The sequence below is a fragment of the Stegostoma tigrinum genome, chromosome 10 (assembly GCF_030684315.1).
Source record: "Stegostoma tigrinum isolate sSteTig4 chromosome 10, sSteTig4.hap1, whole genome shotgun sequence".
In the NCBI taxonomy this organism is placed as follows: Eukaryota; Metazoa; Chordata; class Chondrichthyes; order Orectolobiformes; family Stegostomatidae; genus Stegostoma; species Stegostoma tigrinum.
The window spans coordinates 83974195-83996890 of NC_081363.1; the positions used below are offsets into that span (position 1 = coordinate 83974195).

Sequence of the window (22696 nt, forward strand, 5' to 3'; positions counted from 1 at the left end):
TTTTCCAATCTATGCCCCTCATGATTTTACAAATGTCTATAAGGTCACTCCTCCGCCTCTGACACTCCAGGGGAAATTGCTTAAGCTTATTTAGCCTCTCCCTAAAGCTCAGACCCTCCAATCCTGGCAAAGTCCATTCTTTTCTCAGCCCTTTGAAGTTTCACAACATCTTCCCTTTTGGAGGGAGACCAGAATTGCACACAGTATTCCAAAAGTGGCCTAACCAATTTTCTGTACAGTTGCAACATGACCTTCCAACCCTGTACTGAATGCACTGACCAATAAAGACAAGCAGACCAAACACCGCCTTCACTATCCTATTTAACTGTGACTCCACTTTTACATTTTTTTACTTTTAAGTTTGTTTTTCCCCATTGCTTACTTTTGATCCGTTTGTTCTGTACTCTAAGTAGCTCTTAAATTTTGCTTTGAGAATGACTGATTCAACTTTTTCTGTGCCCTGGCTGTCATGCGCTATTTATTTTGTTCCAGTATTGAAATTTTGTTTTAAAGCTCTGATCAAGCTCTCTTTTTTGTTTTCTGAAAATTATTCCAAAATGCTGTCAACTTGGATGGCTGTGATCAACTGTGAAACAATTGATGCTCTGACGTCCTGTTGTTGCAGGTGCCAGTAGAAATCATCTTGGGTTTCACTGCAAGGAGGAAAATTCTTAGCAAATTGAGGTGTTGTCCTGTGCAGCTTTTGGGGCTGGTTGCAAACTGCCATTGATAGAGTCTTGTGTAAACAACTGGCAGTTATGTTCAGTCCATGGTGTGAAAATCTTGGATGCAATATGGGCTGTTAGTGCGGCAAAATATTCTGTAAATTGTTGCCCAGCTGTAGTACAAGTGTCGGGGTATCAGTGATAAATGTGCTTCCTTCACTCTGAAGGATGAAGGTTCTGATTCTGTTTGAATCTTACATTGACTTGTCTGCAGACTGGTGTTTTTGTGTCAACTCTTGGAACAGAGCTGGAGAACTGCAATTTATGGGAGTTGTTTTCCTGATCCATTGGCTATACATTGAAATATTATTTAAATAAATACTCAGGGGAAAAGTTTTTAAAATTTACTGTGATCCTTTTTCCACAAAAGTGTGGTTCATGAATTCTGCAAAAGGATATCTAGGTTTATGAATGTATGGTATCACAAGCCAGACTGAGAACCTTGAGTTGTAAGTGGGAGCTGTTGTAAGGCATCATTCCACTTTCCACTTCTTCAGCCACTTTGAAAGCACTGACCTGCTGGAGTATGGTTGGGCAGAAGAGTCTTGTACTACCTCAGCCATGTGACTATTTCAGTATTAATTAATGTGATGTGGATGTCACTGGCCACGCCAGCATTTCTTGTTCATCCCTAATTGCCATGACGGTGGTTAAGAGACAACCACATGGTTTAAGTTGAGGCCTGACTGTTTAAGGACAGCAAGTACTTTCCCAAAAAGCCACTTGTAAACCTGATGCATTTTTGCAACTATTGCTATTAAGCTAGCTTTGTTTAACTCCTAAGTTTTATTCCTCAATTCAAATTGCACCATCTGCCATGGTGGGACTCCAACTCATGTCCCCCTAGAGCATTTAGCCTGGTTCGGAATTACCCATCCAGTGTGTGTGTATAGCCCGATAACACTTTGCAACAGGGAGTGCTGAATTTAATCAGGACTAAGAAACTTGTGCAATTCTGCTGAGTTTATAAATAAAGTTTGAAAATTATACAAGCCTAATGTCTAACTTATTCTCCCTGCTGAGGAAATCTTTGGGGCTGCGCTACATTCTGGGATCTGATTATTCCCTCATGGGGAATACAATAATAGCAGTTGTTCAAAGGACAATGCTATTCAGAGCTGTGAAAGGAGGTACCTGGTGACCAGTTCATGAGATGGTATGAATTTCATTGCGGTTTGGTGAGTCTGCTCAGAAACTTTGTATTATATGCTTTGTGATAAAATCAAAGCAGTGATGGCACATTTTTAGACAATGCCTAAAGTATAAGCTATTGAACTCTGGTTTGAGAAAGGTATAAGGTTTTAAGGAGGATGCATTCCAGATTAATTTTTGGTAAGAGAAAATATAAATGAGAAGGAAGACCTGTGTGGGTAATAGAAATTGAACACTAAACCAGACCAGTTGCAGTACCCTCACCAAACTGTATTAACTCACTTTAATATGCAACTCTTCTGTGTGGCTTCCTTTATCTGGTTGGGCTATAACTTCAAAAGCTTAAAACAATCAGTGTTGCATATTGACAGCTGTTATCTTGCTGACAAACTCCAGTGGATCAACATTTAACATATTCCTCTGAAAACATTGCTCCTATATTGACAGCTGTAACAAATTGCATCAGTGCTGCTGGGTCAACCCACAACATGGTAACATTCTTGTTAGTGATGAGTACCACTTGTGTTCTTCATGAATAGTGAAAGTATGGAACTTAACCTGTAAATCAAATTTCCAAGATAGCTTATGAGCTACCTTTTCCTTTCAAGGTAATCTGAGATAGACTAGACACTTTTCAGGACTGCTGAAACTCATGAACAAGCCTCCAGTTGATGATGCTTTCAAGCCAATACCATCTTCTGCCCATTACACAAATGAGCAATGTGAGACATGTCTTTTGGTGCCGCTGTTGATGTCAAAGACTGGTGGATCATATCAAATGGCAAGTGTCTTTACCTAACACAAAATGTAAATTAGCGACTTTACCTGTCTGTGCTTGCAAATCTCAATACAATACCCAACATTACAATCACAAAATGACATGCAACATTTGCTAAATAATTGTCACTGCAATTCTTTGCATGGTTAGAGTAATTTTAAGGTTCACAGTCTTGTGTGCAGTGCACACATTAAGGCACAAGGCAGTGTTCTAACATCAGGGGCATTTAAACAGTCCTTGGATAAGCATATGGATGATGGTGGGATAGTGTAGGAGGATGGGCTTAGAGTTTTTTCACAGGTTGGCGCAATATTGAGGGCCGAAGGGCCAGTTCTATGTGTGCACATACTGCACCTGTTTCAACTTAACCAAATAGATAACTGCCATTTGCTGGACCATTGGTAATGACGTAGTCCTGAGAAAATCAGAAAACCTGCCTGAAGTTTGAACAAAGCTTGAAGTTTACTGGCAGTGTCACCATCTATGACTGCCTCTACCAGTCGACACACTCCTCTTTTATAGCGTGTTGCTGCTTTCTTTTATGTACATAGGTGAATATTTTCCTGATAAGTTTCACATGTAAAGCTTTGATACAGTGTATCTATTTTTAGCAGTGCTACAAGCCCTCGAAATAGCATCCTGTCCCAACCCATCCTTGTAACCTTGTATTTCCCAATACATCTATGGACTGTTGGAGGAAACCAGAGGAAACCCATGCAAGACACTAGGGGAATGTTTGGACTCCTCACAGACAGTTGACTGAGGCTGGAATCGAACATGGGACCCCGGCACTGTGAGGCACCGGTGCTAACCACTGAGCTACTGTGTTGGTCCTGAGTGTAGTTTAAAACTACACACACGAGTGAGTCTAATTGACATATTAATCTCCTTCAGAGCTTGTCCAGTCAAAATTGGCTGACTGTGGAGAATGTTGAGTTGTCTAAAATAAGACCAGGAAATGCGTGCATTTACATAACGTTTTTGATGAGCCAGAATGTTTAATCTAATTGTGTACTTTTGAAGTGGTGTCACCAACATGGAATATATCACAGCCATTTGCCACACAGCAAGATCCCATGTGTAGCAATGCAATTCGTGACCATATAATATTGTTAGCGAGTTTTGAGAAGATTTGTAGCTCAGGTTGAGGTTCTGGATGTGAGTTTGCTCGCTGAGCTGGAAGGTTCGTTTTCAGACGTTTCGTCACCATTCTAGGTAACATCATCAGTGAGCCTCCGACGAAGCACTGGTGTTATGTCCCGCTTTCTATTTATCTGGTTAGGTTTCCTCACCAGAGGTCTCATCACCAACCCAAGGAAACCTAACCAGATAAATAGAAAGCGGGACATAACACCAGTGCTTCGTCGGAGGCTCACTGATGATGTTACCTAGAATGGTGACGAAACATCTGAAAACGAACCTTCCAGCTCAGCGAGCAAACTCACATCCCTATAATATTGTGATGTATGTTGATTGATTAAATGTTGGCTGTGACATGACTGGGTAGAATGCTGTGTGATGTCTTCTAGATATTTCCTAATCAACCTGTTCAGAGGTGTTATTACACACCTCTGGAGCAGGTGGAACTTGTACTAGGCTTCCTGGCTTTATAGGTAGGGAGCCCTTCTGTGAGGGCCCTTGGGGCCATGACTTCACATCTTATTTGGAAAAATGGCACCTCTGGCCGTACAGCACTACTGTCACCCTAGTTTATCAGCAGTCTAAGCAGCATAGTGATAAGTGAATAAATTTTGACAGTAGGAAATGTTTAAATGTCAGGTTGAATGTATTGAGCCTGGTTGAAAATGCTCGAAATGTTGACTTGTTAAGATAATAAAGTTAATCTCAGCATTATGTGGTATCATTACCTTTTGAATTGACAAATCAGGGTGAAATCATTTGTAGATACACACGAATTAAATACATAAATGCCATGCACATTGATATTTTGTAAATGTTTTGCATCAGTCTTTATGGTAGATGATTTTTTGAATGTTCCATTAATACTAAAGAATACAGGAGTAGATGTGGGTGATGGTGGTGGGAATTAAGTACTGTCACCATCACTAAAGTAACATTAGACAACCTAATAGGGCTAAAGGCAGATATGTTCTCTGTCCTGATGGCTTGTCTCCTGGGGTGCTTAAAAATAGTACCTACAGAGAGTGGATGTATTGATTTGTAATTTTGCAAAATTGGTTGGATTCTGGAGAAATATCAAAGGATTGGAAAACTGCTAATGTGGTGCTCCTATTCAAAATGGTGGGGGGGGGGGGTGCAAAAATTGGGTAATGCAGCCCAATTAGCCTGGTATCTAATTGGTGGAAAGATATTGGAACCAATTTATTAAGGAACTAAGAACAGAATATTTGGAAAAAATCATAATTCAGTCAAGCAGAGACAGTATGGCTTTGTGGAAAAAAAGAATTGTCTGACTAGAGTTTTTGAATAAGTCTCAGCCAGAGTGACAGAAGGGAGCTAGTAGATGTTGTATTTGGACTTCCAGAAGGTGATTGGCAAGGTGCTTCAAAAAAGGGTTGTCATTAAGATATGAGCCCACTCTATTAGAAGTAGTACGTTGACATGGATGGAGAACTGATTAATGGGCAGAAAACAGTGAGTGGGGATAAGGCGTCCTTCTTCAGTTTTACAACCAATGACTAGTGGGGTTCCACAGGAATCTGCTAGGACCACAACTGTTTACCTCCCAAGTCATGAGTATATATTGTAGTGAATGTACTGTAGTTAGATTTTCAGACATTATAAAAATAAGTGAAAAGGCAGATTGTGAAAGGGATGCACACAGTTTAGAGAGAGATATCGATAGGTTAAGTAACTGGGCAAAAAGTTGGCAAATAGAGTATAATGTGGGAAATTGTGAAGTTGTTTATCCTAAGGAGAACAAAAGATCATATTTAATTAGAGAAAAACTGAAGGAAACTGCAATACAAACGAGTACTTGTGCCTAAAACACACAGCTGGCAGAGAGGAGCAGCAGGTAATCACTAAAACTAATGGAATGTTAGCCCTTACTTCAAGGTGTTTGGAGTATTAGAATAAGGAAGTCACACTGAAATGGTACAAGGTGCTGGTGAGACCATGTCTGGAGTACTGTGAGCAGTTTTGGCCCCTTATTGAATAGCATCCAATGAAATGATATATTTTCTTAAGAGAACGTTTACTAGGATGATCTTTGGTGAGAAGGGATTGTCTTATGGGCAAAGGTTATGTAGGTTGAGACAGTACATACTGGAATTTAGGAGGATGAGAGATGATCTTAGGGAATTGAAAGGTAAATGCTGAGAGGATGTTTCCCCTCTTGGGAGAGGCTAGGACCAGAGGACATGGCCTCAAAGTAAAGGGGCGCCAATTTAAGATTGAAAAGAGAAGGAATTTCTTCAGAGGGTTGATAGTCTTTGGAACTCGTTGCCACAGAGCTGCAGAGCAGTATCCTTTGTATATATTTAAGATTACGATAGGGAATCAAGGTTTATGAGGAAAGGGCAGAACAATAGATATGAGGAATTTCACATCAGCAATGATCCCATTGAATGGTGAAGCAGACCTGAAGGGCTGAATGACCTTACTCCTGTTCTTGTTTCTTTATGGTATTGGGGGGGCGGGGGGGAGGAAACAAGTTGTTGGAGATATTTTTGATCAACTTGCTTAGAGATGTTGTTACACACCTCTGGAGCAGATGGGACTTGAACCCAGGCTTCTGCCTCAGAGGTAGAGCCTGTACAGTTACACCACAAGGGAGAAACACGGCGGATATGGCAATATCTATGGAGAGACAAATTGGCATTAATGTTTCAAATGTGATATGACTTGAAATTGAAACAAGACTGGAAATGATGATGCTTGGTTAATTTCTGGCAACAGGAAGCACCTTAGTTTCATTCAGTACACTGAATTGCAAGCTTTTATATATTGTACAAAGCAATTTCAGGTGGTGAGTGGAATTAATTCAGTTGTGGAGTCAAATGTTATCTTGGAGTTGGTTATCATGCATTTTGGTCCTACTTAGAATTTCTACTTTACATATTTTGTGTTTGTATTGATTTACTGTTAGCCAAATGCTTTGATTATGTTTAATACATTTGTTAGTGCCTGCAGGATATCAGAAATTACCATTGCCACCTGATTTCTTTAATATGTAGCTCCATTAGCACTCAATATTTGAATGCCCGCAATTAATCACTTTACATTGCTCCCAGAAAAATGTTAGACCTTCAAACACCAGTTCTTCACCTTACCCCTACCTTTTCAAGTGTAAATCAGACTTAAAGAACAGAAAATATAATTTGTGCACAGATCTAGTTCCCTCCTGTTAAATCAATGGCCTAGTGGTGGTATTGATCCACTGACACAGGTGATGTTTTGGGAGCCCAGCCTGGAATCCATGGCAAAATGGTGGGATTTGAATTCAACACAATTTGGATTTAAGAGTCTAATGATGACCATGAAACCACTGTTGATTGGTGGGGTGGGGGGTGTGGAGAGAATCTCATTTGATTCACTGAAGTCTTTTAGGGAAGGTAACTTATGTCGTCTGGCTAACTCCAGATCTGCAATAAATGACGAAGTGACACCTACATCCAGTGGATGAATTTAAAAAAAAGGATGTGGGTACATTTCCCTCGTGGGATTGCAATTAAAGTTTACTAGACTGCTTACTGGAATGAGAGGACTGTCCTGTGGAAAGAGTTTGCATAACTAGGCCTGTATTTCATGGTGTTTTAGAAGAATGAGAGATGATGTAATTAAAAGGAAATTCTGAAGGAGTTTAGTGTGGTAGACCCTGAGATATTACTTCAATTAAGGAATCTAAGAATTGGGTCATAGTATTGGAATCAGGGAAAAAACTTGTTAGAATTGAGGTGGAAGTTTTTTTTTCCATTCTCTATAAGTGGCAATCTTTGGAATTTTTGGTTGCCAAGAGTTGTGTATGCTCAGTAGCTGAGTCTGTTTGAGACAGTTGATGGACTTGGTGGGTAATAAAGGATAATTAGGTTAAAAGAGGATAAAGGAAGGTGGTGTTAAGGCATAAAATCTTGAGTAGGGAAACAAGACTGAAGGGCTGAAAAGCCTATGCCTATTTACCATCTTCCTAGATAACACTACATAGTGTTTGTTGTTTAATGGATTATAGTGCAACTATAATTCACTTGATATGCTTAAGTCGCCCAAAATGCAAGATGTGCATTATTGCTAGATCATCTAGAGTAATGAATTCAAGGAGCGTTGTGCACATTTTAATGCCCAGGTTTGAAATATTGCTATCTCGATCATTCAGACTCAAAAATTGAGGTCGCCGAAAGGTTTGTAAGAATCTACTTTACTTGGTAATATGGCTGATTTATGTTTATTTAATTTTTGTAGTATCTTCAGAAGGCCCAGTTTCTCCTGCACGAGGCCCAGTTTCTATGGCAGCAGATTTACTTCGGAGTGAGAATGGCAGCGGTGCAGAGCTGGCAAAGCCTCTCCATCTCCAGTATCTGGAACGTGCTCTTAGACTTGACCCTTTCCTGCGTCAAGCAGCAAGTGTCTTCAACAGGCCTATTTCCAGGTAGGGAGACAGTGAAGTTGGACTGCTTTTTATCCCCTAAGTTGATTGGGATTGAAAAGTTATCATTTCAATTCATTTTGTGGGATGTGGGATTGGATGATGAGCTGGTCCTGCATTTATGGACCATCTGTGGCTTCTGTTGAAGGTGGTGGTGAACAGCCTTCATGAACAGCTGCAATACATTTTGTTTAGGTAAACCCACAATGCTGTGAAGGCAGGAGTTGTAGAATTATGAACCAGTGACACTGAAGGAATGTTAAGATATAGCCAAGTCAGGATGGGTGAGTGTTTTGAAGGGTACCTTGGTGATAGTCCAACATTTCTGCTACCCTTGTCCTCCCAGACAGAAGTGGTCGTAGATTTTGAGCTCACGAAATAGAGTATAAGAGGGAAGCAGCTGTTTTACAAAGATATGGACCGTCCTGGTTTTACTTTAAGTAGTCTTATTTGATGTGAGTCTGTGTACAGAAGTCCTTTATACTACACTTTGTGCAGCATTTGAATAAAGTGCACTGGAATTATCTCATTGTTTGTGTGAACAGGATTTTTTAATGGCTTTCTTGGATAACTGCATAAAAAAACCATCTTTATCCTTCACAGTACACTGGCAGTGTCTGCACTGGTAAACAAGAATCCTTGTGTTTGTTTCTAACTGCAAACACATCTATTTTTGCTTCTGTTACTGTTGTAGTGACGAAAGCGATGATGGGCTTGAGGACACTTCCTCGCTATCTAAAACAGGTTCAGGGAATCTTCTGAATCGCATTAAGAAGGAGCCTGCTGATGAGGAACTGGAAGAGCGACCAGAAGTTGGACATAGCAGAACTCTGACAGCTCCACCCTCGCTCAATGGTGCCTTTCATCCAGGTAGGAATCTAGATGCAATGGAGGTTCTTTCCAGCTTGAATTTGCTCGGAAGATGAGACCGAACTCTGTAATGAGGTACTATGTATTTGTTCTGGGAACGACGCCACACTCAAACTCCGTCCTTGTTGGGCTTGGTATATGCCGAAAGCTATTTTCCATGGAATTAAGTTTTAATTTTGCATTTTTTTGGTAACTTTTGATAGTGGCACTGCACAACTCAAGAGGGTGCTTGTATTTCCAAACCATTGAGTTCTTTTTGGTGTTCACACTGACCAATGAGCTTAATATAGGACATAGTCTATTCTGTTTCTCGTTAATGAACAAGTGCCACGCATTTCAGCTATTGAAATCATTTGTTCTATGTCAGAAACAAGTTGACCCGAGAATGTTATTGATCAGGAGGTTTAGATTTGAAGGAGGGGATACAAGTAGGAAGTTTTATTGCCAGCTTAATGGGTTTTCATCGACAGGTAGATGAATTGAACGCTGATAGTATGTTGAAGGTTATCTCAAATTATAGACAGGAGTCAGTTAAATAAGCAGAGATCTGAGATTATATTGAGTTCCCAGAATACAACAATCTAAACCACCTACTGTGGGAGTGGATACAGCTTGATCAGTTAATGAAAAAAATCACAGAACAGAACTTTCAGTGGATAGTGTCTCCTGCTCCCATGCTGATCATTCTCTATAGCCAAAGTCAGTCAATTTGCGTTCACATTGGCCGACGACAAACCTGGAGCTCATGTTCTCTCGATTCAAATAGCACATACCGGCAAGGAAGATACCACAGTTAAGTTAGAATAATTGGTAATCCCTGTCCCAGTCATGGCAGGAAGCAAGGGATGTCTGGGCTAAACTGCATTTTTTTTTAAAATGCAGGAGGCCTGACAGGTAAGGAAGATGAACTTGGGCATGAATGGGTATGTGGGACTGGAATGGTATAAAAGTCATAGAAACATAGCTGAGAGTGGCAGTTAATGTTCTGGAGTGCAGATGCTACAGGAAGGACAGACGGGGAGGCAAGAGAAGAGAGGCAGTAGCGTTTTGATCAGGGAGAACATCATAGCAGTACTGAGAGAAGATGATCTTGACTCACTGAGTCAAAGTGGGTGGAAATGAGATGTAAAAAGGGGGAGAATACTTTGATAGTATTGTATTATAGGCCAGCCTGCTCACCGCTCCCCCCCCCCCAAAAAAAAATTAGAGGGAAATTGAGGAGCGAGGATAGGAGATCTCAGACAGCCGCAAAAGTAATAGAGTTATGATAGTAGGGATTTTAACTTTCCTAACATTGACTGGGACTGCTGTAGTGTTAAGAGCTTTCTTGGAGAGAATTTTAAGTGTATGCAGGAAGAATTTCTCCTGCAGTAGATAGATGGGCATACTAGCGAAGGGGCAAAACCTCACCTCTTGGGAAATAAGGCAGGGCAAGTGACAGAAATGTTAGTAGCGGAGCACTTTAGGACTAGTGACAATAAATCTGTTAGTTTTAAAATATCTATGGAAAAGGATAGATCTGGTCCACAAGTTAAAGTTCTAAATTGGGGCAAAGCCTTAGACAGGAACTTTGATAAGTTGACTGGGGGAGCCTGTTTGCAGGCAAAGGGACATGGGTGACTTTCAAAAGTGAGTTAATGAGGGTTCAGGACCAGCATGTTCCTATTTGGGTGAAGGGTAAAGTTGGCAGGAGTAGGGAGCCCTGGTCTTGTTGGGGGGAGAAAAAGGAGGCATAATACATGTATAGGCAGCTGGGAGCGAGTATATACAGGGTGTTGGAGTATACTTGAGAGAAGTCAGGACGGTTAAGAGTGGACACCAGGTGGCATTGTCAGGTAAGGTAAATGAGACTATAAAAGTACCTGAAGGGCCAAAGAGTAACCACAGAGCAAAAAGGGTCTCTTAAAGATCAACGGGGTTAAAGAAGTTCAGAACTGCAAGAGATGGATAAGAATCTAAATGAACAGTTCTCATCACTACTTGGCTTTGAGAAAAGTATAGATGCTCGGGAACTTGGGGAGTGCCCATGTTACAGAAGAAGTGGTTCTGGAAGTCTTAAAACTCATTAAAGTAGATAAATCCCCAGTACCTGATGAAATGTATCTCAGGATGCTGTGGGAAGTTAGTGAAGAAATTGTGGGGTCCCTACAGGAGATACCGTTGACAGCAATGCGTGAAGTGCCCAAAGATTGGAGAGTGGTTCATGTTGTACCATTATTAACGAGTCTACAGGGAAATGCCTGGTAACTGCAGACTAGTAAGCCTACTGTCCACGGTGGGTAAGTTGAGAGGGGTTTCTAAGAGGCAGGATCTATAGGTCTTTGGAGTGGCAAGGACTCCATTTGGGATAGTCAGTGTGGCTTGAAGTGTGGAAATCCATGTCTTATGAATTTGAGTTTTTTTGAAGGGGTGACTAAGAAAGTAGATGAGGGCAGTGCAGTTGACATTGTCTCTGTGGACTTTAGCAAGGCCTTTGATAAGATACCTCACAGTAGATAGTTGGGCAAGGTTAAATCTCACTGGATCTGAAGGAGCTCCCAATGTGGACGTAAAATTGGCTTGATAGTCCAAGACTGGGGGTGGTGGTAGAGGATTGTTTTTCATACTGGAGGCCTGTGACTATGAGGGATCAGTGCTGGGTCCACTGTCATTTGTCATTTATGTAAAATTATTTTCAGGAAAATTTCAGGGGTATCAGTAGAATGTTTGTGGGTGACACCATGATTGGTGGTATAGTGGGCATGGAAGAAAATCATTTGGGAATGCAATGAGATCTGGACCAACTGGGCTGAAGAATGGAGTTTAATTTAGATAAATGCAAAGTCTTGCATTTTGGTAAAGCGAGTCAGCGTAGGACTTGCACAGTCAATGAAAGGGCCCTGGGGTGTGTTATAGAACCAAGATTAATGGGTATAGGTTCACAGCTCCTTGAAAATGGTTCACAGTTAGATTGGTGGGCGAAGAAGGTTTTCGGCATGCTAGCTTTCATTGGTCAGTGCATTGAGTATAGGAGATGGGATGCCTCATACACTATGTTGGTGAGGCCACATTTGGAGTACCGCGTGCAGTTCTGTTCGCCCTTCTTGGATGCTAGCTGGACTGATAGGTTTGTGTTATGAGGAGAGATTAGATAGTCTCCAACACCGAGTCCCAGCCTGAGGACTGACTTTAGAGAGGAGTATAAAAACATGACAGGTGTAGATAAGTAGATGGCGGACAACTTTTCTCCATGGTAGGGAAATCTAAAACTAGAGAACATAGGTTTAAGGTGACTGGTGAGAGAGACAAAAGGGTCTGGAGGAGCAATCTTTTCTCCCAGGATGGTGAGTGTCTGGAACAGACTGCCAGAGGTAGTGGTGGAAGCGAGTACAATTTTAATCATTTTAAGAAGCATTTAAACAGGAACTTGGATGGGATTGGTATGGAGGGATGTGGACCAAACACAGGCAAATGGCACTATTTAAATAGTGAAAATTGGGCGGCATGGGCAAATTTGGCTGAAGGGCCTAATTTCAAGTTGTAGATCTCTGTGCCTATGACTCTATGAATCCGGGCTGAAACATTCTCAAATTTCTTAAATTTTGATATTTTGGTCAAGGTGTGTGAGAAGATCAGAGCTACCTGCTTGCTTATAACAGTGCTTTTGCTTCATGTTATTCTGAATGTTTCCTTTTAACAAAGCATTCTCTTCGGCATGTTGCTCAGTTTCAAGAACTAATTTTCTTTGTCTGAGTTTTGTGCGTTGGTGGTAACCAATAATTACCTGCAATGTTTATGTTGCAGAAGTCAAAGTTGAGAGAGGAAACGTATACAATTTCAGCAAATTGAAGAAAAGCAGGAAATGGCTGAAGGTGAGGACATAAGTGTCTGTTTGATTCCTGCACAGTAAAGTGATCTGTGTAGAGCTGTGCTATTCTTTAAAGTGTGCTGCTTACAGTTATCCTTTTGAGGTTGCTTGTTGTTCAGTTTCTACTGATCAATCCCAACGCACAATCACTGACGTGTTATAGGATGTGCTTTGTGAACAGAAGAGAAAGAGAAACCTGTGTATGTTCTAATGGTTCAAACGTAAAATGGGTAAACATTGTAATTACCTGACTGGCCCGAGACCACTACTGCTTGCTGAAATATAACTGTTACAGCCAAATATACTGTCAGCCTTGGCTCAGTGGTTGCATTGTCACTTCTGAGTCAAAATGTTGTGGGTTCATAGGCTTGATCACAAAGTTTGGATTAAACGTCTACTGTCAGATATACTGTCTTTCAAATGGAGCATTAAACAGAGGACACATTACTCTTGGGTGAATATAAAAGACTCTATGGCATTATTTGAAGAGCAGGGAGGAAGTTTTTGCTATGGGGAGGGTCATCCTAGTGGTATTATCACTGAACAATTAATCCAGCGGCCTGGCTAACGTTCATGGGACCTGGGTTCAAATAAATCCAAGGCAGATGGTGGAATTTGAATTTAATAAAAATCTGGAATTGGGAGTGTAATGGTGATCATGAATCCTTTGCCGATTGTCAGGGAAAAACCCATGTGGTTCACTGTTCTTTAGGAAAGGAATCTGCCGTCCCTACCTGGTCTGGTCTACATATGACTCTAGGCCCACAGAAATGTGGTTGACTCTTCGCTGCCATCTGGACATTGAGAGATGGGTAATAAATGTTGGCCTAGCCAGCAATGCCCATCATGTGAATGAATTTAAAAAAAAAAAACCAACCCTTCAATCATCTTAAAAATACCAATAGTTTTGTTGCTATATTTGTGAGCCATTTTGTGTTTGTATACTTTACACAATGACTTGGCTTCAGTTATGTTGAAAAGTGCCTTGGCACATCTAGAAGATGTGAAAGATTTTACATCTCTATGTTCTTGTTTGTTCTTTTAGCTGTCTGTTCAGAGACTCTAATAGTAGCTGAAATGTTCCTATAACCTGACTAACCTTGGGTGTTGTTTTGTTTTCTTCTTTTTCTTTTTTTGTAAATTTTCTCTCTTCATCCAAAGCTAATTCTCGGGTACAGTTCAGCAATCTGTAAAAACCTTGAAGCCCCTGCTCAGATTATACGAGCATTGGTACACTAACTGCAAAGGGTAATGTATGAGCACTGAGCCCAAGCTGGAACTTGACATGTGTGCAACTCCATTTTTTTCGAGTAGGAACATTAACCTGTTTTTGTGTTGTCTCTTTAACTTTTGATCCATTGAGGCAGTTGTACTACTCAGTTGACACCTGCGATCATTGAAGGCATTTGCATACTTTCCCAAACTATTTGGAAAACTGTGTTGCTTTTTACGAGGGTGATATTTTTCATCAGTCTGCAGACTATCTGCCCCTTTGCCTTTGTTCATCTGGGCACAAGTTTAAATGGAGTAGCTGCATCCAACCAGTTTGCTCCAGGGGACGACCACCTTCATGTGCTAACCTAGTTTATATCTGGAGCTCAGATGCTGAAAATGGTGGTGTGTCAAATTATCCATGACTATTGAAGCTGCAGGTTGCTAGAGGATCTGATTCCCTCTGAGTGAGGACTGGGTGCTGTTTGAAAATTACCTGTGTGCCCATGATAAAGATTTTTGATTGTGGATATCAATATGATTAAAAATATTTCACTGAAAGTTAGAACATAGAACAATAAAGCGCAGAACAGGCCCTTCGGCCCTCGATGTTGCGCGGACCTGTCAACTAATCTAAGCCCCTCCCCCTACACTATCCTGTCATTATCCATATGCTTATCCAAGGACTGTTTAAATGCCCCTGATGTGACTGAGTTAACTGCATTGGCAGGCAGGGTGTTCCACGCCCTTACCACTGTCCGAGTAAAGAACCTGCCTCTGACATCTGTCTTAAATCTATCACCCCTCAATTTGTAGCTATGCCCCCTTGTACACGCTGAAGTCGTCATCCTCGGAAAAAGACTCTCACTGTCCACCCTATCTAATGCTCTGATCATCTTGTATGTCTCTATTAAATCCCCTCTTAGCCTCCATCTCTCCAATGAGAACAGACCCAAGTCCCTCAGCCTTTCTTCATAGGGCCTGCGCTCCAGACCAGGCAACATCCTGGTAAATCTCCTCTGCACCTTCTGTAATGCTTCCACATCTTTCCTGTAATGGGGCGACCAGAACTGCATGCAATATTTCAAATGAGGCCGCACTAGCGTTTTGTGCAGTTGCAGCATGACATCACGGCTCCGGAACTCAATCTCTCTACCAATAAAACCTAACACGCCGTAAGCCTTCTTAACAGCACCCTCAACCTGGGTGGCAACTTTCAGGGATCTATGTACATGGACACCAAGATCCTTCTGCACGTCCACAGTACCAAGAATCTTTCCACTGACCCGGTATTCTGCCTTCCTATTATTCCTCCCAAAGTGAATCACCTCACGTTTATCCGTATTAAACTCTATTTGCCACTTTTCAGCCCAATTCTGCAGTTTATCCAAGTCTCCCTGCAACATTCTTCCACACTGCCCACCACTCCACCGGCTTTAGTGTCATCTGCAAACTTACTAAGCCATCCACCTATGCCTGCGTCCAAGTCATTTATAATAATGACAAACAGCAGTGGTCCCAAAACAGATCCTTGAGGCGCACCACTGGCTCCAGGTTGAATATTTTCCATCAACCACCACTCGTTGCCTTCTTACAGAAAGCCAGTTTCTAATCCAAACTGCTAAAGCTCCCTCAATCCCATGCTTCTGTACCTTCTCCAATAGCCTCCCATGTGGAACCTTATTAAAAGGCTTTACTGAAGTTCATGTACCCCACATCAATTGCCCTTGCCTCATCCACATGCTTGGTCACCTTCTCAAAAAACTCAGGTTTGTGAGACACGACCTGCCCTTGATGAATCCATGCTGACTATCTCCAATCAAATTGTTGCTTGCTGGATGATAAATCCTATCTCTTATAATCCTTTCCAAAACTTTTCCTACAACAGACGTAAGGCTCACAGGTCTATAATTACCTGGGTCATCCCTACTGCCCTTCTTGAACAAGGGCACAGCATTTGCAATCCTCCAGTCCTCTGGTACTAAACCTATAGATAATAAGGACTCAAAGTTCAAGGTCATAGGTTCCGCCACCACCTCCCTAGCTTCCCAGACAATCCTCGGAAAAATCCCAGGGGACTTGTCTACCTTCACACCTTCTAGAATTGATAACACCTCCTCCTTACTAACCTTAATCCTTTTAATTCTAGTAGCCTGTAACTCAGTCATCTCCTCTACAATATTGTCCTGTTGCTCAGTGAAAACAGATGAGAAATAATCATTTAGCACCTCTCCAATCTCCACAGGATCCACTCACAATTTCCCACTTCTGTCTTTGACTGGCCCTATTCCTACCCTAGCCATCCTCTTATTCCTCATTTGTGTAGTTTGTGTTTGGTTACATGGGTTGAAATATCATACTAATATGTTCTGAATGTTTATGCACACAAATAACTTGATACTACATTGTGATCTGGAGGCTGTTTGGTGTGCCATGGCTCTTAGCTTGTTTTTCTATTGCTCCTGCTTGGTGATTTGTGGAATTCTAGTTATGAGTTGGGGAGTTTGTTATCTGATTTAGTCAACTGGATTTTGGTTATGGTCTTTGCAGTGGTGACATATCTCAATCTTCAGATTTTCTCTATCACATCATTGTTTTGGACTACTAGTGGTTAGTGCGGATAAGAACAGACTATAGTAACATGATAGACTTTTCACCCTCAGCACCACTTTTTAGAAGTAAACTTTGTCACTTCTTAAAATAACTGAATATCAGGAAGCTTGAAGTTATAGACTTGCACCCATATAATGAAGTCTGTCTGTAAGCCACTGATGCCACCACTACCCCCAGTGCCCATTCCAGTCATACTGCTGAATCTCTCAGTCTTCAGCTCTGCTGAGCAAGACTCCAATACTAAACTTTTCACTTCAAGGTTAGACATTTAGTCTGATAGCATGAAGGTTCAATGAAGATGGATGGAATGGGTGCAGTCTACCATTAGGCTTCATACACATGTTGAAAGGGGGCATAGCACAGAATCTTTAGGATGGTAGTTGTCATGAAGACACAATAAGAAGAGACTAGATTAGGCGAGGCTTGTTTTGCTAGAATGTGGGATTTGTATTTGGATTTCCTCAGATCTTCTCCCACTCACCATGATAGTTTCAGAGATTGCGACGTGTCCAGCAAGATGGCAGGACCACAGAGTTTAGTATTTAAATGGTTGAAAGTGTGTTTGTAGAAGGGATTTGGACTCTGAGCAGGAGATTTGGAATTATGTTTGCACGTGGTTATTCCCAGCCTATTGACGATCGTATCTGCCTCACCACGAATTACTTCTTTGACCTGACTACCAAATCTGATTTGTGCAGATATGTATTTCTTCTTTCTGTGTAGAGCATTCTCTTGAGCAATGAGACGTCGGACTCTAACACGGATGATGATGACACGGAAGAGGAGTTTATGCTCACGAAGGAGGAGTTGCACGATATGTTGCGTCTGCATAAGTACAGGAAGCTGCATCAGAGCAAAGTGCACAGTGATAGAGAGGTAAGCATTCTATCACGTACCAGTTCTTCTGTCTCTGGCATCTTGTGGATTGCTACACAATAGAGCTACTTTGAGATCACTGTGTCCATGAAAACTGTTAGGAACTCGCTTACTAATATGAATAGAATGGAGAAAGTTCATGGGGAATTGTGCTTCTCACAGTAAACTACTGATAGGCTGAGAATAACATTGGGGGGAGGTTACTTGCATCAGAAGTAAGGTGTTTTTCACTAGGCTGAATGAAGGTCATTTTTGTCATGTTTTGTGCTGAAGAAAAATGTGGGATATATTGAGGCCTGAATTTCGTACTGTCGAGGGAGTCATACTAGTCTGTCTGTATAGAATTAAAATGGCACCTATATGGTATTGGCTCATGTTTTTTCAACTGCCCATGAAGCATGTGTGTGGAACTGTGAATCTACTACACCCACTTCTGGCAGTAGGCTCATCAAAAGCTGCCTGACACAAGTTGGCAGGCAAAGGTACTCCTTTAGCGAACCTTAAATATTCAGTGCCTGACGCAGCAAAGATTGCTGACAGCAATAACTAGATGGAAACATAAAGTCGCAAAGTGACTGAACAGGCAGAGCTCTAGCAGATGGATAGTGACATAAGTAATTTTGAGGTCACCTGTTGTGAATCGAAGAAAGGTGATGTCAATATTCAAATTATGTAAATCAGGAAAGTGAAGACCAAGGGAAATTTGGTGTCCCTGTACACTTGCAGAAATTGGTTAGGCACAAAAATAATCAAAAAGGCTAATGCAATGTCGACCTCTCTATCTAGAAGAGAACAATATAAAGGGAAGTTTTTGTTATAACTGTACAAAGCCTTGGCATGGAATACTGTGTGCACTTTGTGCTATCACTCTGTTGAAAGGTACATTAGCCTTTGCAGGAGTGCATTTTAGATTCATTAGTATGCCACCAGGCCTACAAATGATGGTAGAAAATGTAAGCCAGGCTTGTATGCCCTACAGTGTGGAAGAGTAAGAGATGCTTAGGGTTTTGAAATCAATTGATAGGGTTGATAGAGAACCCTTTTCCACTTGTAGGTCATATAGGCTAAAGGAACAAGACCTAAAGATGAGAGCCAGATCATGCGGAAGAAAAGTTAGAAAGCACTTCTTCACACACAGGATGGGAAAAGTGTGAAGCTGCCTTCCACAAAGGGTTTGATACTAACTCAAATAAGAAATTAGCACGTGTGATCAATCTTTGTTGGTCAAATATATGAAGGGTCATTGAGCCAAGGTGGCGCAGTGGTAGTGTACCTACCTGGGAACAGGAAGCTGGGGTTCAAGTCCCACCTGCTCCAGAGATGTGTAATAATGTCTGAATAGGTTGATTAGAAAAACAGGTAAAGCAAGTTAAGGTACAATCACCCATTTGAATCGGCAGAGACAGCCCAGCGGTTGAATGGCCCATTCGTGTTCCTATGTTTAGATAGCACTTAAAGCTGGTTTCTTCTACGGCAGCACCTTGGAAATGGAGATAGAATTTAAGTTTGAGTCACTTGTTTACATTTTGACAGGTGAATCGTGAATCAAGGTGTCTGGAAATGTTGCTGAGATTGGGATAGACTCATTCATGACGAAAGTCAACAAAAATGTTCACTAGTCAATTACACTTCATGAAGTAACCAAAATATGATACTAGGCAGGGTTTTGTGCTCTGATTCCTGGCAATCTTAGTAAAGACTTAGAGAAGAAGCTTATGGGTTTCGCTTGTGTACTATTTGGAGATTGGTTTCACATTGGATCTGGAGCCATTTTGAATGTCTCATTTAGCCCCTCACGTTTGGGTGTATCAAAATAATAGAAGAGCATTAGATAGTGCTATCTTATTCCATGTCCGTGTCATGTACAGTCCAAGTGCTGCTCTTTGCTAGTGGCCTCAATAAACATAAGGTGAATTATCACAGGAGCACTAACAACCTGGAGCTGCACGTCTCCATCGATTTCCTTCTGACAATTGTCAGTGATTATTTGTCTGATATCTAGCTTGACTTTTCAAAAAAAAATCTGTCACTGGCTAGGCCAGCATTTAATTGCCATCCCTAATTGCCCTTGAAAAGATGGTGGTATGTCGCTTTCTCGGTTAGGTGCATTCACGGTGCAATTTGGGAAAGTGATCCAGGAATGAAAGGACAGTAATGTAGCTCCAAAACAAGATGATGTGCATTTGTATTGTTGATTCAGTTCAGTTTCTGGTCAGTGGTAACCCCTGGGATATTGCTAGTGGGAAATTCAATTATGTCATTGAATGCCATGGCAGGGGGGAAAGGTTAGATTCTCTCGTTGGCGATGGTCATTGTTTGATATTAGTGTGGCATGATTGTAACTTTACACTTAAGGTTGAGTGTAAATATTGTCCACATCTTGCTGCATTTGAATGTATCTAAGAAGTCACAAATGGTGCTGAACATTTTATACAGTTAACAGCAAATGTTCCCACCTCTGACTTATTGATGAAGCAGGTAAAGATAGTTAGGCCTAGGAAAATACCCTGGTGGAATGCTGCAGTGATGTGCCCTGTGATTGAGATGATTGACCTCCAATGATCAGTCATCTTTCTTTATGAAAAGTATGTATCCAACCAGCAGAGAGCTTTCCCCGATTCTAATTGAGCATGTTTTGCTAAGGGCTCATTGATTGATTAGACCAGATACTATCTTGATGCCAAGATAGCACCCAAGCTCTTGTATTCAGCTCTTTTGTTCGTGTTTGAACCAAGGCTGCTTTAAGATCAAAAGCTGAGCGGCCCTTGCTGATCCCAAACTGTGTGTGACTTGACAGTACTGTCAACATCTCCCTCCATTACTTGTCTACTGATCGTAAGTAGACAGGGCGGTAATTGGATGGGTTGAATTTGTACCATGTTTTATGGACAGAATGTATCCAGCTGATTTTTCCACTTGGAGTAGATGCAGTTTGTAGCCATACTGGAACATCTTGGCTCATACTTTGCTAGCATTCAGCGCAGGTCTTCAGTGCTATTGCTGGAATATTATCAGGGCCTATAGCGTTAGCAGAACCTAATCTCTCAATGTGTGAATGAAATGAGCTTGACGAACATGGGTCTCTGATGCTGTGGAACACGAGCAGAAACTGAGATGGGTCATCCATTTGGCACTCTTACTTGAAGGTTTTTTGAAAATGCTTCAGCTTTTCCTTTTGTGCAGATGATCTGCAGTATATTCCAGTTAAAAATAGAAAAGTTGAAGTCATGACCTTTTGACTTCAACCACAAACTCAATCCCATTACCACTGAATTTTTTCCTTGTCCCTCGTCACTATCTTAGGGTGAATCAAATTGTTGATAACTCCAGCATACTGTTTGATTATAATTTGAACTTCTGTCTCCAAGTTCTCTTGTTCACCAAGTGACTTTTTCTATCATATTGGAAACATGTACTCACTTGCTTCTGAAACTCTCGTCCGTATCTTAGACTGTTGCAGAAGCAACTGTTCCAACACTGTTGTGGCCAACCTTTTATCAGTAAGCTGCAGCTCATGGAAAGCTTTGCAGCTCTTTGCTATCCTGCTTGCACATATTGTTGCCTTCAGTGATGTATGTGTGTCTTGGTTCTCCAGCACCCTTTCTGCAATTGAATATTATTGACCACATGTTGAAAGCATTTTTTTCACATCTACAGTTCACTGGCATCTCCCAACTGTAGACTTATTTCTTTGATTGTATTGGGATATTTATCTGATCTGTTGTGTGTATTAGATTTGGCTTACTTTCACTGTGTGCTAGCTAATGGTGTGATTGGGAGCTCCTCTATTTGAAATGATACTTAGTTTGTATACTGTCTCCAGCTCCAGCAATACCAGTACTACAGCACGGGTCTACTGTCCACACATGACCACTTCTACGAGCAACAGCGCCATGTCCTAGGCCCTAGCAGGAAAAAGAAGAAAGAAGAGAAAAAAATGAAGGGTGAGTGAGCAGTTCTACTGGCTTCTTTCTGGTTTCCTGAGCCTTTTCACTGCATCTGAGTAGTTATACCTTGGTGCAGATTTCTCCTACCTCCACCATGTGCATGTTGTCTTTAGATTGTATGCCCTTAGCAGAAAAGATGAGGACTAGTTTAGGATTGATATTCTAGGAGTATGTAGTTTCGGTAGCAGAGGGGTCATGGGGATGGAAGCTTAGTGCAGGACCAGTGATGCTGTGAACCGTGTGGTTCAACCTGCAACAGCAGCCACCGGGGGTTTGGTTCACTGGCAAAGATATGGCTAGATAATGTGAAGTACCCATTGTTCTGTTCTTGAACTGTGAAAACTGCTCACTATTCCAACAGCAGCTTTGAATCCCAACCTTAAATTCTTCCCCACTGTTCTCCTCTTTCACTCATAGGTTCCTTGTCACTGAGATTGAGAAACCTGATCATTTGTCTCTTTGTAGACATGATTATTTAGCTGCTGACTATTATCTGCCCATCTTGCACATGAATTGTGAAAGTATGATGCCTATGATGTGTTGTCTAACATCTTTCTCTGCTATCACTAAAATCTTTACTGTGATCATTTCCACCCTCACATGGGTAGACCTGTTCCCACCTCTGCATAATCTGATTTAAACTGTTGTCTACAGATTTGACTATTCCTTCATAGACCTTTCTGTTCTCCCATATCCTGGTCTCCTTAGTCGTTGAAAACTGTGCCTTGGTCCTTAAACACACCGAGTCCCATTACCTTCTTGTTGACCAACGTTTGGCTTCTCACAACGTCTTAATTTTAAAGTCCTCCTTATCTCTAAGTCTTTCTACCCCCCTCTATCCCTATAATCTCATCAAGCAGCACAATCCTTTTGAAACAGCTTTGTTAATTAATTTTCGTTTGTTTCAGATTCCTGACTTGCGTTGTACTGTTTGTTGATGTGACTTTAACCTTTGTAGGCCGTAGACCTTTGAATACCCCTTTGTCAACTCCATGTCTTCCTTTAGAATGCTCCTTGAGATCTATCTCTGTGACCCATCTCCTTAGGAAGTTTGGCATCATGCGCGGTGTAAAGTGCCTTTTATCACATTGAAAGTTGTATATAAATGAA

At 41.3% G+C, this 22696-nt stretch overlaps 1 protein-coding gene across 4 annotated transcripts in view; it reads left to right on the top strand.

Moving 5' to 3' along the window:
* The window catches only part of ino80 (INO80 complex ATPase subunit), a 177304-nt gene that overhangs the window by 23319 nt on the left and 131289 nt on the right, over positions 1-22696 (top strand). For 2 of the 4 annotated variants that reach the window (XM_048537886.2, XM_048537889.2), the window contains exons 2-6: positions 8038-8224; positions 8916-9091; positions 12875-12942; positions 17487-17639; positions 21463-21583. In XM_048537886.2, coding sequence (XP_048393843.1) covers positions 8082-8224; positions 8916-9091; positions 12875-12942; positions 17487-17639; positions 21463-21583 — 661 coding nt within the window. In that variant the 5' untranslated portion in view covers positions 8038-8081. Of the gene's footprint in view, positions 1-3434; positions 3518-8037; positions 8225-8915; positions 9092-12874; positions 12943-17461; positions 17640-21462; positions 21584-22696 lie in introns of those variants that run through there. The other 2 variants (XM_048537887.2, XM_048537890.2) reach the window with 2 other exon arrangements.